The sequence below is a fragment of the Mugil cephalus genome, chromosome 12, assembly GCF_022458985.1.
Source record: "Mugil cephalus isolate CIBA_MC_2020 chromosome 12, CIBA_Mcephalus_1.1, whole genome shotgun sequence".
Classification (NCBI taxonomy): Eukaryota; Metazoa; Chordata; class Actinopteri; order Mugiliformes; family Mugilidae; genus Mugil; species Mugil cephalus.
This window is the reverse complement of record NC_061781.1, coordinates 27,566,756-27,582,445: the sequence shown is the minus strand read 5'-3', so window position 1 is coordinate 27,582,445 and position 15,690 is coordinate 27,566,756. Positions and strand designations below refer to the sequence as shown.

At 44.6% G+C, this 15,690-nt stretch overlaps 1 protein-coding gene across 1 annotated transcript in view; it reads left to right on the top strand.

Annotated features, from left to right (window-relative positions):
• Positions 1-15,690, top strand: part of LOC125018033 (titin-like) — a 157,118-nt gene that overhangs the window by 58,652 nt on the left and 82,776 nt on the right. The window contains exons 70-98 of the mRNA XM_047601648.1: positions 180-230; positions 543-941; positions 1,112-1,390; positions 1,805-2,074; positions 2,165-2,304; positions 3,574-3,700; positions 3,852-4,118; positions 4,202-4,468; positions 5,006-5,269; positions 5,663-5,802; positions 5,880-6,006; positions 6,871-7,137; positions 7,250-7,516; positions 7,744-8,010; positions 8,465-8,604; positions 8,681-8,807; positions 9,206-9,348; positions 9,870-9,993; positions 10,083-10,349; positions 10,722-10,819; positions 10,922-11,090; positions 11,805-12,074; positions 12,570-12,836; positions 12,923-13,201; positions 13,609-14,017; positions 14,295-14,419; positions 14,532-14,798; positions 14,885-15,154; positions 15,235-15,534. Coding sequence (XP_047457604.1) covers positions 180-230; positions 543-941; positions 1,112-1,390; positions 1,805-2,074; positions 2,165-2,304; positions 3,574-3,700; positions 3,852-4,118; positions 4,202-4,468; positions 5,006-5,269; positions 5,663-5,802; positions 5,880-6,006; positions 6,871-7,137; positions 7,250-7,516; positions 7,744-8,010; positions 8,465-8,604; positions 8,681-8,807; positions 9,206-9,348; positions 9,870-9,993; positions 10,083-10,349; positions 10,722-10,819; positions 10,922-11,090; positions 11,805-12,074; positions 12,570-12,836; positions 12,923-13,201; positions 13,609-14,017; positions 14,295-14,419; positions 14,532-14,798; positions 14,885-15,154; positions 15,235-15,534 — 6,387 coding nt within the window. The remainder of the gene's footprint in view (positions 1-179; positions 231-542; positions 942-1,111; positions 1,391-1,804; positions 2,075-2,164; positions 2,305-3,573; positions 3,701-3,851; positions 4,119-4,201; positions 4,469-5,005; positions 5,270-5,662; positions 5,803-5,879; positions 6,007-6,870; positions 7,138-7,249; positions 7,517-7,743; positions 8,011-8,464; positions 8,605-8,680; positions 8,808-9,205; positions 9,349-9,869; positions 9,994-10,082; positions 10,350-10,721; positions 10,820-10,921; positions 11,091-11,804; positions 12,075-12,569; positions 12,837-12,922; positions 13,202-13,608; positions 14,018-14,294; positions 14,420-14,531; positions 14,799-14,884; positions 15,155-15,234; positions 15,535-15,690) is intronic.

Here is a 15,690-nt window from a genome sequence, read left to right as displayed (position 1 = left end):
TGTCCATTGTTTGTCCATTTTATCTTCATTTTCATCATCTTCATTTTTGTCAGATGTGTCCTTTAGTGTTCTCACGTGTTGTAGACATGTCTTTGGTTTACCATGTCTGTCTTTTTCTTGGATCTGGTGGAATATGTTGGACTCAGAGGCTTAAAACTCGTCTATTGTTTCTTGTCCAGATGGAAAACCATCGGAGGAGACACCTAAAGGCCGAGGCCGAGGATTTGGGGGTGAGAACTCACTGAAATCAGATCTCTGCTCCTTTTCTAATCTCATTCAGGTCTTGTCCTCGCTGTCTAAAGTTTTGAGTTAAACCTTTAGCTCTTTGGTTCCATCAGTAATCTGCCTTTCTTCCATTAATTTAAAGTTTTATCATCCAGTTAAATTTTACACATTTGAATCACACCTTTTTATATTTAATGCTTCTTTTTGTTAACCATTCAATGAGTTGTGGCTTCATTCAGAGCAAAACCTGTCAACCTACAGCTGATCTGTGTTAAACATCAGGCTGTGACTAAATGTTTTTGTATGTGATGTTCCAGCGAGACAAACGCCGTCTCCTGGTGATGGTGGCCGTGGCCGTGGACTGAAACCTGGTGGAAAAGGTCCATCACCGCCAGAGGAACCATTTGGAGGATTCAAGCTCAAAGCTGTTCCTCTGAAGTTCATCAAGAAGCTCCAGGACATCGTGCTGCAGGAGGCCGAGTCCATCGGCTCAGCGGCTGTGTTTGAATGTGAGGTCTCGCCCTCCACCGCCATCACCTCGTGGATGAAAGATGGCAGCAACCTGCGCGAGAGCCCCAAACACAAGTTCACCTCTGACGGCAAAGATCGCAAGTTGAACATTATTGATGTGCAGCTGTCTGACACTGGAGAATACACCTGTGTGGCCAAGAACGCTGGGAAGGAGGTCTCCTGCACGGCCAAGCTCATTGTTGAAGGTAAAGCCTTTAAATCCAGCTTTAATTAGAATTAAAGGTTGTGTGTAATGAAAGGTTGAGCTTTTTGTAGGCATCCTGTGGAGCTCAGCCTCAGGTATGATGATTGTAAGTGAAACCCAGCCTCATGTTGGATTGGAACCTTATCACTAAATGAGTTTGTGTCTGTGCAGAGCTGCCGGTGAAGTGGTTGAAGGAACTGGAACCGGAGGCGTCCTGTATGAAGGGTCAACCCTTGTACCTGACCTGTGAGCTGAACAAAGAGAGAGACGTAGTCTGGAAACACAACGGAGCTGTCGTGAAGAAACAGGCAGGAAAAGTGGCCATCAACGTGATCGGCCTGCAGCACGCTGTGACCATCCAGAACTCCACAGATGATGATGCCGGAGTCTACACCTGTGAGGTGGAGGGACAGGAGGATGTCAAGACTACAACCGATGTTAAAGTGATCGGTAAGAAGCCTCAGAGACAACCAGGATTTTTAGTTTCTTTCTGTCGCGTTTAAATCTGCATTTCTTGGTGAGCACTAGTAAAAACCTCAGTTTCCGACACTATGACTTGGGATGTCTGACCTGATGACATCTTCACATTCACTTGCTGAAGATTTTAATTATTGGTGCATTAATGTGTTCACCGCATCAGGAAAGGTGTAGCTAACTGAAATGTTGACAAGGTCAATATAGCCTCATCAGTTTTATAATGCAACTGTTAGAAAGTGAGGTGGTAAAATAAGACACAGGATTGATCTCTGACATGTAGTGGAGAGGAAGAAGACTTGATGTAAGGTAAAATTTGTCCTAGATCAGATCAAATTGTTGCCTACAACCATTTGCATATCTGGTCCTAATGTGAGTGTTCATCCTCAGAAATCATCAAGGACTGGCTGGTGAAGCCTCTGAGAGACCAGCATGTCAAACCTAAGGCCAAGGCCACGTTTAAGTGTGAGCTGTTCAAGGACACCCCCAACTGGAAGTGGTTCAAAGGAGAGAACGAGTTGGCTCCATCCGACAAGGTGGAGATCATCAAAGATGGGAAAGACATGACGCTGACCATCAAGAACTGCCAGCCAGACGATGTGTCCGACTACACCATCGAGGTGGAGGATCGGAGATACACGGCCAAGCTGACTCTCGGAGGTCGATTCAGTCAAACCAAACATTAACGATGAGGAGGACACGTGGGCAAGGCTTCAACACACACTCATCCCTTCTGGTTTTCTTTTGCAGAGCGTGAGGCTGAGATCCTGAAGCCGCTCTCCAGCGTGGAGGTGATTGAGAAGGAGGAAGCCAGCTTTGACACTGAGATATCCGAGGATGACGTAGTTGGTGAATGGAAGTTGAGAGGCCAAGTGTTGACGAGGTCCCCGGTAAGACGTTAAAAGTGGCTAAAGCGTTTTTATTAAAAAGGAGAAGAAAATGTACTTCAGAATTAATTCCAGCATAAAAATGAATGATAAAAATGACCCAAAACATGTTCACACAGGTCCTGAAAATAGATAAGTCATGAAAATGAGCCAATATTACATATCAGTGAGAGTAAAATAACTATCGAACACATCACAGTGTTTCATAGTGAACATGTTTCTAAAGGTGATATTGACATGAACTTTTCACCAGGTGTTGGTAACAGCCCCAGTGATCCACACATAGAAAGAAACCAAACAAATTAGTTCAGAAATTAAGTTATGTGTGATAATGTGAAATAACAGAGGCTAAAAGTATTGAACACACGTACTGATATTTATTTAATACTTTGTACAAAAGCCTTTGTTGGTAATGAAGCTTCCAGTCTTCCTGTTGGAGAAACTAGTCTCATGCTGCTCAGGTTCTTCCTCACAAACAGTCTCTAGATCTTGAAGGTTCCGTGGGCCTCTTCTGTCAACTCTGCAGCAAACTTTAAATGTGCTTTAACATGCTTTCTTCTTCTTCAGAAATGGAGTCTTGGTGGTGAATATGCATACAGGCCATGGCTGCTGAGTGCATTGCTTATTGTTTTCTTTGAAACTACTGTACCTGCTAATTCCAGGTCTTTCTGAAGCTCTCCACTAGTGTTCCTTGGCTCTTGGACAACTTTTCACTCCTCTGTCAGAAATCTGGTTTATGGTCAAATGATGGTCTTCATTCAGAAGTTTAGAAACCCTTCTGGAACCAATGCCATCAGAATGTTTTCAACAATAAGGTTGTGAAGGTTTTGAGAGAGTTCTTTGCTTTTACCCATCATGAGATGTTCCTTGTGTGACACCTTGGTAATGACGCACCTTTTGGACTGAACCAGCTGATATTCATTTGCACTGACAAAGGGCAGGATGGCTTTCTGATCACTGATAGATTTCAGCTGGTGTCTTGGCTTTCCATGCCTTTTTCCACCTCCCTTTTTGTGTGTGTTCAATACTTTTAGCCTCTGTTATTTCACATTATTACATATAACTTAATTTCTGAACTAATTGGTTTCAGTTTCTTTCTATGTGGGGTTTACTGGGGGCATTACCAACACCTGGTGAAAGGTTCACGTCAATAGCATATTTAGAAATATGTTTACTATGAAAAATCATGATGTGTTCAATACTTATTTTACATTTCTGGTAACTGCTGATCAAACCAGCTGGGAGGAATTCGCATTGGTGTTTGTTTTTCAGACCTGTGACATTAAGGCTGAGGGCAGGAAGCGTTTCCTGACGCTGAAGAACGTCCAGCTGGATCAGGCTGGTGAAGTGTCGTACCAGGCTCTGAACGCAATCACGAGCGCCGTGCTCACCGTCAAAGGTACCAGTTCCTTTCTGATGAAACCCCTTGGCTGTCTGTTGTCTTTTGTGAGCTGCTGCTTTAGTTGGTCTTGGATAATGGAGATACTGCAGAACAGAGATGGTAAGAAAAGCTGTGTCTGAATAACGAGTAAATTATTCACACCTCCCAGAAATCGAAATGGGCTTTGTTGAGCACCTGAAGGACATTTCAGTGCCTGAGAAGAAACAGGCTAAGTTTGAATGCTCCATCACCAAGGATGTGCCAAAAGTGCTGTGGTACCGGGGTGCAGAGATTGTCACCCCGAGCCCTAAATATGAAATCATTGATGATGGAAAGAAACACATGCTGATCATTAACAGCTGTGAGTTTGACGATGAGGCTCACTACACCATCGAGGTGTTGGGCCAGAAATCAACGGCTCAGCTGGCGGTGGAAGGTAAGTGTTGGACAGGGCGCTTCATGTTGCGGCTGTTTCTTCTATGTGGTCGTGTTTGTCTACAATGACCTGCTGTATTCCAGGCATGAGGCTCAAATTTGTCCAGATGCTTCAGGACCAAACAGTGAAAGAAGGTAACACGGTACGATTTGATCTCGAACTGAGTCACGAGAACGTGCCGGTGGTTTGGTACCGAAACGAAGTCAAGCTTCACGTGAGCCGAACAGTGGTGACGCATGTGGAAGGAAAGAAACATTCTCTAGAAATGAGGATGTTGACACTAGATGATACGTGTCAGATTAAAGCAGAGGCCAAAGGGATTTACTCCACGGCCAAACTCACGGTTATAGGTAACGGCCGACTCTCTTACCATCTAATTTAAATGTGTTTTCATAACTTTTATTATAGATGCTGAAGTTATTGCTGCTGAGTGTTTCTGACTGGGCTTGTTCAGACTGTTCACAGTCCACTAGTCTCTGATGACATCATTGATAAAAACCCAGTAAAAAGTAATTAAATCTATGTTCTTGATCTTGAGGTGTAGCGTGTATAAAACCAGGCTGCACCTCAGCTCCATCAGTAGCATTTACTAGTCCTCCACAGCCTGTTGGTGGATGGGACAGTGGAGCAGGTATTTCTTTAATAACTTTATCAAATAGTTGATGTGCAGCCTCCTTCTCTCTCTTGGTGAAGTTGTCACTGACTAATGTCCAGAGGATCTGGACCATTCCTCTGCTCTTCCTGTCCTAATGTTGGTATGGTCACGTGATCAGAGACTAGTTAAATGGTCTGTACAACCTCTAGCTGCAGCTGACATCCAGCTGTAGAATAAAGTATGAGAGCGTTTGTTCTGACATTAACTCCTGGTGGTGGTGACTCTGCTCCAGAGGGTGACGCCGTCTTCGTGGTGAAGCTGCAGGATTACACGGCCACAGAGAAGGACGAGGTGACACTGGACTGTGAGCTGAGCAAAGACGTCCCTGTCATCTGGTACCATGAAGACAAGGAAGTCACCGCCTCCAAGATGGTGGTCATGAGGTCGGAGGGAACTCACAGGTCTCTAGTCCTAAAGAAGGTGGAGGAGAGCGACAAAGGCAAATATGTATGTGACTGTGGAACTGACAAGACTTCAGCCACCATCAACATTGAAGGTAAAATATCTGGCTGTGGAAAAAAACCCATCTGACACCAAAATGAGAATTTCTCCAGTGTAACAACAGAAACTTTAAAGGGTTTTAAAGATAAGGAAATGAAGCGTGAGACAAAAAAAGCATTTAACTCTTTTATGTGTACGAGACTCAAAAACCAAGTATAAAGTTAATATGTTACGGTAAAAGAAAAAGTAGGAAATCAGTATTTGATCTTCTTCCATTTTCATTCTACTCACACTACCTCTAATCCTAGTTTATTTTCAACGCTCATCAAAGAGAGAATTTCTGTCGTTTTTGCCGTGTCATTGTCCTTTCACCAACAACAGACACGAGACTAAGAAAAAGAGGAGCACCACCGCTCTGCAGCATCATTTCTTTTTGCTCTCCCACCAGCTCGTGACATCAAGGTGGTCCGGCCGATCTATGGCGTGGAGCTGTTTGATGGAGAGACAGCTCGATTCGAGGTGGAGATCTCTGAGGACGACGTCCACGGCCAGTGGAAGCTGAACGGAGAACCCCTCAGTCCTTCCTCCGTGAGAACTGTCATTTAACGCTAATGTCGTCTCGTTGGTCTGAGCCATCGCTGACTGCTGCTGTTGTTCTCTGACAGGACGTGGACATCATCGAGGAAGGAGGGAAGCATACTCTCATCCTCTACAACTGTAAAGTGTCCATGACCGGAGAGGTGTCGTATGCTGCCGCTAACGCCAAGTGTTCTGCCAACCTGAAGGTCAAAGGTAAAACCAGAATTAGCAGAACGATTCCAGGTCTGAAGCTGCAGTCTGATCATGACGTGGAGCAGGAGATTTAGAGCTCACATAAAAACATTTGGTTTGATTTTTCAAGCGTGTTTCATGTCTGATTATTGAGTCTCTGAGACCTCTGCTCCACGTCATCAGTCTGATCCTGGTCATCTGCCCCCCGGTGGATTTATCCAGCCTCTGCAGCAGTTAGTAGCTTTTGGCAGCCATTTCCAAAATGTCCGTCTTCACGTGCTCAACCTATATTTACTTACATACTTACTACATCATGAGATATGATACAGCCACAGTGACATTTTTATTTTCTTCTAATTTTATGAAAATATTACACATTTAAAATCTACATTAATTTATAATGTTTTTAGATATTTATGTGATTTTAAAGTTGCAGATTTTTTTCTTGACGATTACTGTGTTTAGTCGTAACACAATTAAATGTTAAATATAGATTTACAGACGTCAGTCCCTCTTTGATTGAACAAGGACAGAAATTCTCAAAATAAAAAGATCATAAAAACGAGTAACATAAAGGTTTGAAATGTTACAAAGACAATGTACTGATTTTATTAAAAAGTTGTGTTCAGTAAATGACTCTATTACATATGATACCATAATAATTTATTTTAATTCATATGCCAGGCTTCACTGGTTATTTTACTACTTCATTTAATTGTCAGGCGACACTTTGAAGGAACCAGTTTAGTTTCTAATAACTGAGAGATGTTGTTTCAGCTGTATTTTCAATTTGTCCTCACAAACGTTCTATCGTTTCACTTCATGATCTCAAATTCTCTGTTAGCTAACATCGGAGATAAAATCGTACTCGCTGTTTTCCTCCAGAACTTCCTCTGAACTTCCTGACGCCACTGAGCGACGTTCAAGTGTACGAGAAGGACGAGGCGAGGTTTGAAATTGAGGTGTCCAGAACTCTAAAGAGTTTCCGCTGGCTGAAAGGCTCACAGGAGCTGCAGAGCGACGACAAGTATGAAATGATCCAGGAAGGAAAAATGTACATTCTGGTGATTCGATCGGCCGCCTATGAGGACGAGGCCAAGTACATGTTTGAGGCCGAGGACAAGAGGACGACTGGCAAGCTCATCATTCAAGGTAAATCTTGGTTTTAGAAGAAGTCTAAAACACATTGAGCGCATTAGTTCTAAATGTTGGTGGATTGTACATTTCTTCTTCAGCTGGAGTTCATTGTTTTAAATGTCGGCAGGTATCCGCCTGGAATTCGTCAAACCGATAAAGGACGTGACAGTGAAGGAGCGCGAAACGGCTGAATTCAGCGTTGAACTCTCTCATGAAAAGATCCCAGTGGTTTGGTATAGAAACGACATCCGTCTGCACCCCAGCAAGGTGGTGCACATGTCGGACCATGGGAAGGTCCACACCCTGGCCTTCAAGGAGGTCACTATCGACGACACCTCCATGATCAAAGTGGAGGCCATGGACAAGACGGCAACCGCCATGCTCACCGTCATTGGTCAGTGTCACTTCAGAACCATGAACTCAGTGAACTACAAGTTTGACTGTTTAGGTGGAAATAAAAGGTTCATTCGTTTAGTAAAATTTGTGATCGAGTGCATAAGAATATTGCAATGAATTATAAAGGCAGCAAACAAGAGAGAAGGAATTAATCAATCAACAAATGACGTCCTGAGGGTGCGCTGTATTTATTTAAAACTCTGACATCTATCTGTTTCTCTGCAGAGGGCGACCTGTATTTCACCACCAAACTGCAGAACTACACAGCGGTGGAGAAGGACGAGGTGAAGCTGGTCTGTGAACTGAGCAAGGCTGTAGCCGACGTCAAATGGTTTAAAGATGGGAAGGAGATCACTCCCTCCAAGAACATCGCCATCAGCACCGATGGCAAGAAGCGCATCCTGATGGTCAGGAAGGCAGAGAAGGCAAACATCGGCGAATACACCTGTGACTGTGGCTCGGACAAAACCACAGCGAATCTTAACATTGAAGGTGATGAATAGGAAAGAGGTCACGTGATTGTAGAGTGGAGCGTCGTCAGCATAGAGAGACACTTTAATTTCACAATTTGGTCCAAAAAATTAAATAGAACCGCAGCTCTGCTGAAACAAGTTCACTTTCGAGACCAGGAGGGTCCAACTCATTTTACTTCAGGGGCCACATTTAAGTTCAAATTAGGAATAACAGTTACCTTTACTGAAAACCTGCAGTTGATGTGTTCTATGTAATTTTCCTCTTCATCCTGCATGACCAGATGTGACCGTTAATAGGGCCAGTTTTGGCCCTGGGCTATATGTTCGATACCCTTGCCCTAAAGATCAGAGCATTTAGGGTTTTAGCTACAATCATTGATTTTTGAAATTGTCGTAGGAGTAAATGTCACAACTGTATTTCTGGTTGAAGCTGTTACTCATCCAGATCTTTTTCTTATCTTCCCTTCCTTCAGAGCGCGACATCAAGGTGGTTCGTCCTTTGTACAGTGTTGAGGTAACGGAGACGGAGACAGCCAAGTTTGAGACAGAGATTTCTGAAGAGGATGTTCATGGAAACTGGAAGCTGAAGGGAGAAGCTCTGCACCAGTCTCCGGTGGGTCTGCTGGAACCCGGAAACAAGACGGTGTTCAGTTTAATGTTTGACCAGACTAAACTTGTTTTATCTGTAGGATGTGGAGATCAAGGAGGAAGGAACCAAACACGTGCTGATCCTCTATAATGTTCGCCTGGACATGGCAGGAGGTGTCGACTTCTCAGCCGCCAACGCCAAGTCCAACGCTCAGCTCAGAGTGAAATGTGAGATTTTGATTTTACGTCATCTGTACAGGATCTGAGCCTGAACCGCTTTTACCAGCACATATAGACGTATTTAACATTTCAGAATTAGTTTAGAGGGCATTTCTTTGGACAAACTCAGACAGTGTCAAACTGTCCCCATACAGAAAATCTTTTCATTGTTTGTTTATTTCTGCATTTTATTTTTTAACTCCACATTTCAAATCCCAAGCTAGTGTTTGTCTGTCACATACCAGAGCTGTCTTCAGCCAATCAGGTCTCCAGATGTTATCTATAAGCAGGCAGCAGTAACACGATGCCCTCCACCTCCTACACCACGTCCTGGTATCAGGCAAACCACAGGACATCCACGCTGGTCCCTCCGTTGACCATGTCTTCTTCTCCTTCTCCTTCTTTAGCTCGGTCCATCGGGTTGATGCGTCCTCTGAATGATGTCACCGTGACGGCTGGAGAAACAGCGACCTTTGAATGTGAGCTGTCGTATGAAGGGATCTCCGTGGAGTGGTTCCTGGGAGGACAGAAGATGGAGGCCAGCGACCGGGTGAGTCCAGTCAGATCAGGAGGAATGAACATCTTCCTGGAAGAAAAAGAAATTATTTAGTTTTAGGACTCTAGATATAAATGTTAGAGATAATGTCATCGCCTTGTTTCAAGACCTTCTCAGAACAAACTGTTCTTCATGCGATTTATGGAGAAAAAAAACAAAACAAGAAGAAAATCTGAACTGTGAAGGACTCTATTTAAAGAAGATGTTGTGTAGTTTTCCCAGCCTCTGGTCTGCAGCTGAAAATAACCAGGGATAGGAGAGCAGCTACTCTTATCTCCAACACTTAGTCCTCCAGCCTTATATGAACGAAGATGAAACACCAGGAACCTGACACATCCCTACTCCAGTCCAGTCTGGTTAGAGCTGCAGATTTAGATTTTGTTCTATATGATTTTGCTCTTTCTTTCTTTGTTATACAGGATCCGTATTCTGGAGAAAATCTGTCAGAATCATCCTGTTACTTCATTACCAACTTCATTAAATCTGATCTGGATGTTTCTGGTTTGTCTCTACAGGTGAAGACTCGGATCGCGGGTCGAGTTCATGCTCTGACCATCAGAGACGTGAAGCTGACAGAGGCCGGCGATGTCAAACTGACGTCCAAAGACTTCCAGACTCAGGCTCAGCTGATTGTCAGAGGTGAGACGTTCTGACGTACCACAGTCAGTGTATGCAGCAGGCCTTCTGAACTAACCCTAAATGTTGATTTGGTTGTTCTCTGTGTTCAGAGCCTCCGGTGGAGTTCACTAAGCCTCTGGAGGACCAGACGGTGGAGGAGGAAGCCACGGCAACGCTGGAGTGTGAAGTCTCCAGAGAGAACGCGGAGGTCCGATGGTTCAGAGAAGGTCAGGAGATCAGGAAGACCAAGAAGTATGACACCGTCACTGATGGACGCAAGAGAGCACTTGTCATCCACGACTGCACCCCTGATGACGCCAAGCTGTACACCTGTGACGCCAAAGAGTTCAAGACTTCCTGTTTCCTGGAGGTTCTACGTAAGGATTACCATTGTCACTGTATCCTCAATGCTCCACAATGATAAAACACAACATTAGCTGAAAAAAAATCCAATCAAACAAATGACGAAATTCAAAAAAAAAACAACAACTAAAAACAGACATAAACAAAGGAAGGGCATCTGGGATAAATATGTTTCTTCCACGTCCTCCAAATTTCATCAAATGTAGTTTGATTCTTTCCATTCTGAACATTTCATGGTTTATTTTGTTGGTACCTTTAATAAGTTCCAGCCCTGAAGAGTTATGTATAGATCACGTCTTCTGACTATATATTATTGTCTACGGAGGCCCATTCTGGCCAAAACACAATGAGAATGAGGTTTTACATGAACATCTTTCTGTCAACAGCTCCTCATGTGGAGTTTACCAAGCCTCTGCAAGATGTGGAGGTCAGAGAGAAGGAGTCTGCTAAGTTTGAATGTGAGGTGTCCCGTGAGTCTGCCAAGGTGAGGCCACGCCGCCGCTGTTCTCTTTTTACCAGGAAGTGAAACCTGACCATCGGTCATCACCCACACTCTTGATTGATGTTCATCTTGTCGTTGTTGAAGGTTCGCTGGTTCAAAGATGGCAGTGAGATCAGGAAAGGGAAGAAGTATGAGATCATTGCTAAAGGAGTCCAGAGGATCCTCATTGTCCACAAGTCTGTGTTTGACGATGAGGCCGAGTACGAATGCGATGCTAGGACTTCCAAGAGCTCCGGCATGCTTACCGTCATTGGTGAGGAACATTCAGTTAATTACATTGGTAGAAAAGTCTAAACATTTATGTGAAAAATGTAAAAACAAACCTAAGCCCTTTGCACCTAACAAACCTGACTGCAGGTTCAGGACAATCTTATGTAACCAACTGCTACAAGAGGCTGTGTGGGGGTTTACACCATCAACTACTGGTGGTTTCCCTGACAGAATCTGAGCCCTGTTCCCCATTATTATCTTTTTGCCTCCATCTAGTGATCTAATGGTGGTACTACACATAACAACACAATACAGCTATCTTGTTGTGAAAGCTAACTTTGTGTTGATATGTAGCCTTGGTGGCTGGTAGCTTAGCATTGCTATGTAGCATGTAGCCTTGGTGGCTGGGGTCCTGGGGAGTTCCATGTGTAAATCTCCATCTCCTTCTGGATTGTATAATGAGCTCAATGGTAGATTGTGATGACGTCCAGGAGAAATAAAATGTCCAAAGGTTGAATTGTGTGTACGGTGCCTATATAATAATAATTAATCAGACACAATGTTTGTGACACTGCAGTCTGAGCTATCCATGGAGACCAGGGTCATGAAAATGGGCCTGATGATTCTATCTTGGTTTATTTTGGGTCTCTATAGGTGTACTAGCCCCTAGAGGTTTTTAGAGGTGTTTTTCTTTTAGGTCAAAACAAAAAGGTCAAAAAATAAATATTTAACTCCTCCTGCTGTTGTGTTTCCTCAGAGGAGGCACCCAGCTTCACCAAGAACCTGTCCAACGTGGAAGGGATGGAGACGGACAGTGTGAAGCTGATCTGTGAGGTGTCCAAACCCAGCGCCGACGTTACCTGGTACAAAGGAGACGAGGAGCTTCCGGAGGGAGGACGCTTTGACCAGATCGTAGATGGACGCAAGAGGATCCTAATCATCCAGGACCTGAGGATGGATGATGCCGGAGAGTACAACTGCAGGCTGAGTCCCACTGTCAGGACGTCCGCCACTCTCAAACTCAATGGTAAAAACAAAATGTTCTACCAAAGACCACGGAGCCACCCGATCTACACATCCATCTCAATGTTTAACTCCTATATATTGGGGGTTTTGCAGATCTAAGCTAGGTGTTTTCCCTTGTTTCCAGTGTTTATGCTAAGCTACGTTAACCTAACCAACTGCTTTTTGTAATTTTATATTTACAATTCATGGTTCTCAAGTTTTGAACTTAGCTTGGAATGGGATTTTTATTTTAATTATTTTTTTTTTTTTAGTTTTATCTTGAGAGGGGCAGAGTGAAGTGTTTTTATATACATTATATATAACATCTATATTGTCTATACAGTCACTAATGTGCAGCATAGTCAGATTTGTGGCGTATGAGTATGTGAACTTGTTGAAATGTGTCTCTGTCTGTTTACAGTACAGATATGTAACGTCATCATTTTTGGATTTTTAAAAGAGAATGATGAGAAACGAGCCACCTTCAGACATCAACTCTTCTTCTTCTTCTTTCTAGAGCTTGCGGCGGAGTTCATCGCCCGTCCTCAGAACCAGGAGGTGGTGGAGGGTGAGAAGGCTGAGTTCGCCTGTTCAGTGTCCAAAGACACCTACGAAGTGAAATGGTTCAGAGGGGACAAGGAGGTCGAAGCCGGAGACAAGTACACCATCATCAGCGAAGGAAAGAGACGAGCTCTTGTTGTGAAAAACTGTGAGCTGAAGGATGAGGGAGGCTACGTTGCCCACATCGGCAGCGTCAAAGCCTCGGCTGATCTGTATGTGATAGGTAAGCACTTCTTCTTCTTCTCCACGTCTTATTGTGGGTACTTCAGAGCCATGGCAGGGTTTCAATGGGTTTGTGTTTTATTCCAGAAAAACTCAGGATCATCACACCGATTAGAGACACAGAGGTGAAAGAAGGAAGTGAGATTGTGTTCAATTGTGAGACAAATGCAGAGGGAGCGAAGGCCAAGTGGCTGAAGAACGAGGAGACCATTTTTGAGAGCAGCAAGTACATGATGACTCAGAGGGACAACGTCTTTTCTCTGAGGATCAAAGACGCCCAGAAAGGAGATGAGGCCAACTACAGCATCAACCTGACCAATCAGAGAGGAGAGCAGGCCAAGAGCAGCGCCAGCGCCAGAGTCGCAGGTAAAAGACAAAGACAGGGATGTACAAGCAGTCCAACCTGAGTCCAATCAAGTAAAACCACAATAACCTCTCAAGAAACGGAGAACAAAGGGAAAGACAGGCCTGTATACGGGTTTAATGAGGGACAGATGAAACTAATGGGGGTCGGAGCATCAGAGGACAGGTGAGAGCAAATCACATTGGAGGGAATAGACAAAAATAGGAAGTACATCTTGCTATTTTAATATAAAAAAGGATTCAAGTAAAACGCCGCAAATCCTTTCATCCATCGCTCTGGTGTAAAGATCCTCCTGAAAGACATCATTCCACCTTCAGCTGACCAGACTGAACCTTGAGCATGTAATGTAGCTTCCAATAATTAATTATTAGTGGAATAATTGCTTTCTTCTCTAATATTTGTTCCACAGAGGAGAAGCTGAAGTTCCTGGATCCCATCGAGGACATTGAGACTCAGGAAAAGAAGACTATCAGCTTCGTTTGTAAGGTGAACCGGCCCGAGGTGACGGTGAGGTGGATGAAGGCTGACGTGGAGGTGATGCTCAGCAAACGCATTGTCTACAGAGCCGACGGCCTAAAACACACCCTGACCATCAAGGACTGCATCATGGAGGACGAGGGCGAGTACACCGCTGTAGTCGGAGACGACAAGTGTGCGGCCGAGCTAATCATCAGCGAGGCGCCGACCGACTTCACAGCGCATCTCAAAGACCAGACCATCACTGAGTTTGAGGATGCAGAGTTCACCTGCAAGCTGAGCAAAGAGAAGGCTGCTGTCAAGTGGTACAGAAACGGACGAGAGATTAGAGAAGGACCGAGGTACGCCACCTGAACATTTATACAAGAGAAGCTGCTGATATTTCATCAAACTGGTATAGTTTTTATTATCTTCGTCCTTCAGAGTCCCTTGTGGTTATTTAGAGTCTGTCTACATGATTCTACGTATGGACTGATAGAATCTGATTTTAGGACAGGATAAAAATGAATAAGAAATAAAGGGATAATTATTTATCAAACAGACATCAAGGACTGGAAGCTAAATGTAAATACTACGTGACCTTCACTGATTCAGTTTGATGATGTGTTGTTTTTGTAGATATCACATGGAAAAAGAAGGCAAGACATGCAGACTGATCATCAAGGTGTGCAGACCTGATGATGAATGTGAATATGCCTGTGGTGTGGATGAACGGAGAACCAGAGCCAGACTCTTTGTTGAAGGTAAACTCTCCATTTCTTCTCTTTTAATGATGAAATTAAATATCTGTTTTTAGAAATAGACAAATGTGTCACTTGCGACTCTATATGTGAGATGCTTCTTCCTGTCCTGCAGAGACCCCGGTGGAGATCATCAGACCTCCTCAGGACGCCTTCGAACCTCCAGGCTCGGACATTGTGTTTGAGGTGGAGCTAAATAAGGACCGAGTGGAAGTGAAGTGGATGAGAAACAACATGATCATTGTCCAGGGCGACAAATACCAGATGATCAGTGAGGGCAAAACCCACAGGCTGCAGGTCTGTGAGATCAGACCCAGAGACCAGGGAGAGTACAGGATCGTGGCCAAAGACAAAGATGCCCGAGCCAAGCTGGAGCTGGCAGGTGAGTCCTTCTATCCACACATTCACTGACAGAGCCAGGCGTCCGAATAAAATAAAAAACTAAGTGAACTGTTTTACCACCTGCAGCGGTCCCAAAAATCAAAACCACCGACCAGAATCTGGTGACTGATGCCGGGAAACCATTCGTCATGGGTGTACCCTACGATGCTTACCCCCGCGCGGACGCTGAATGGTCCTTTGAGGGTACTATTCTGCCCGTCCAGAACATCGACACCTCCGCCGACAAGACCGAGTACCGCCTAAAGAGCCCGAGCAAGGAGGACCGGGGCCGGTACAAGGTGGTCATCAAGAACAAGCACGGCGAAGGAGAGGCGTTCATCAACCTGGATGTGATCGGTGAGTCTGGAGATCGGATGACTGGTTCTGTGACCGAGGCGTGGAAGTCAGAAGTGTTTCTAAGCGTTTCTGATTTTCAGACGTTCCCGGACCCGTGAAGAACCTGAGAGTGGTCGATACTGCTGATGGGGAGGTCAGTTTGGCCTGGGACGAGCCTGAGAGCGATGGCGGCAGCAAGATTGTTGCCTATGTGGTGGAAAGACGTGATGTCAAACGTAAGACCTGGACTCTGGCCACAGACCGAGCTGATACTCCAGAGTACTGCGTCAGCGGCCTTCAGAAGGAATCCATGTACCTGTTCAGAGTCTGTGCCCGGAACAGAGTCGGCAGCGGACCCATCGTTGCCACTGAGGATGCTGTTCAGGCCAAGAACAAGTTTGGTGAGCACTCTTACAGGGCTGTGGCTCAGTAGGTGGAGGGTTAGCGGTTCGATCCCTGGAATGTGCCACGTGCCAAAATGTCTTTGAGCAAGACACTGAACTTCCAGGTGCTCCCAGTGTGTGGCACTGGTGTGTGAATGTGTGTGTGCTTGTGTG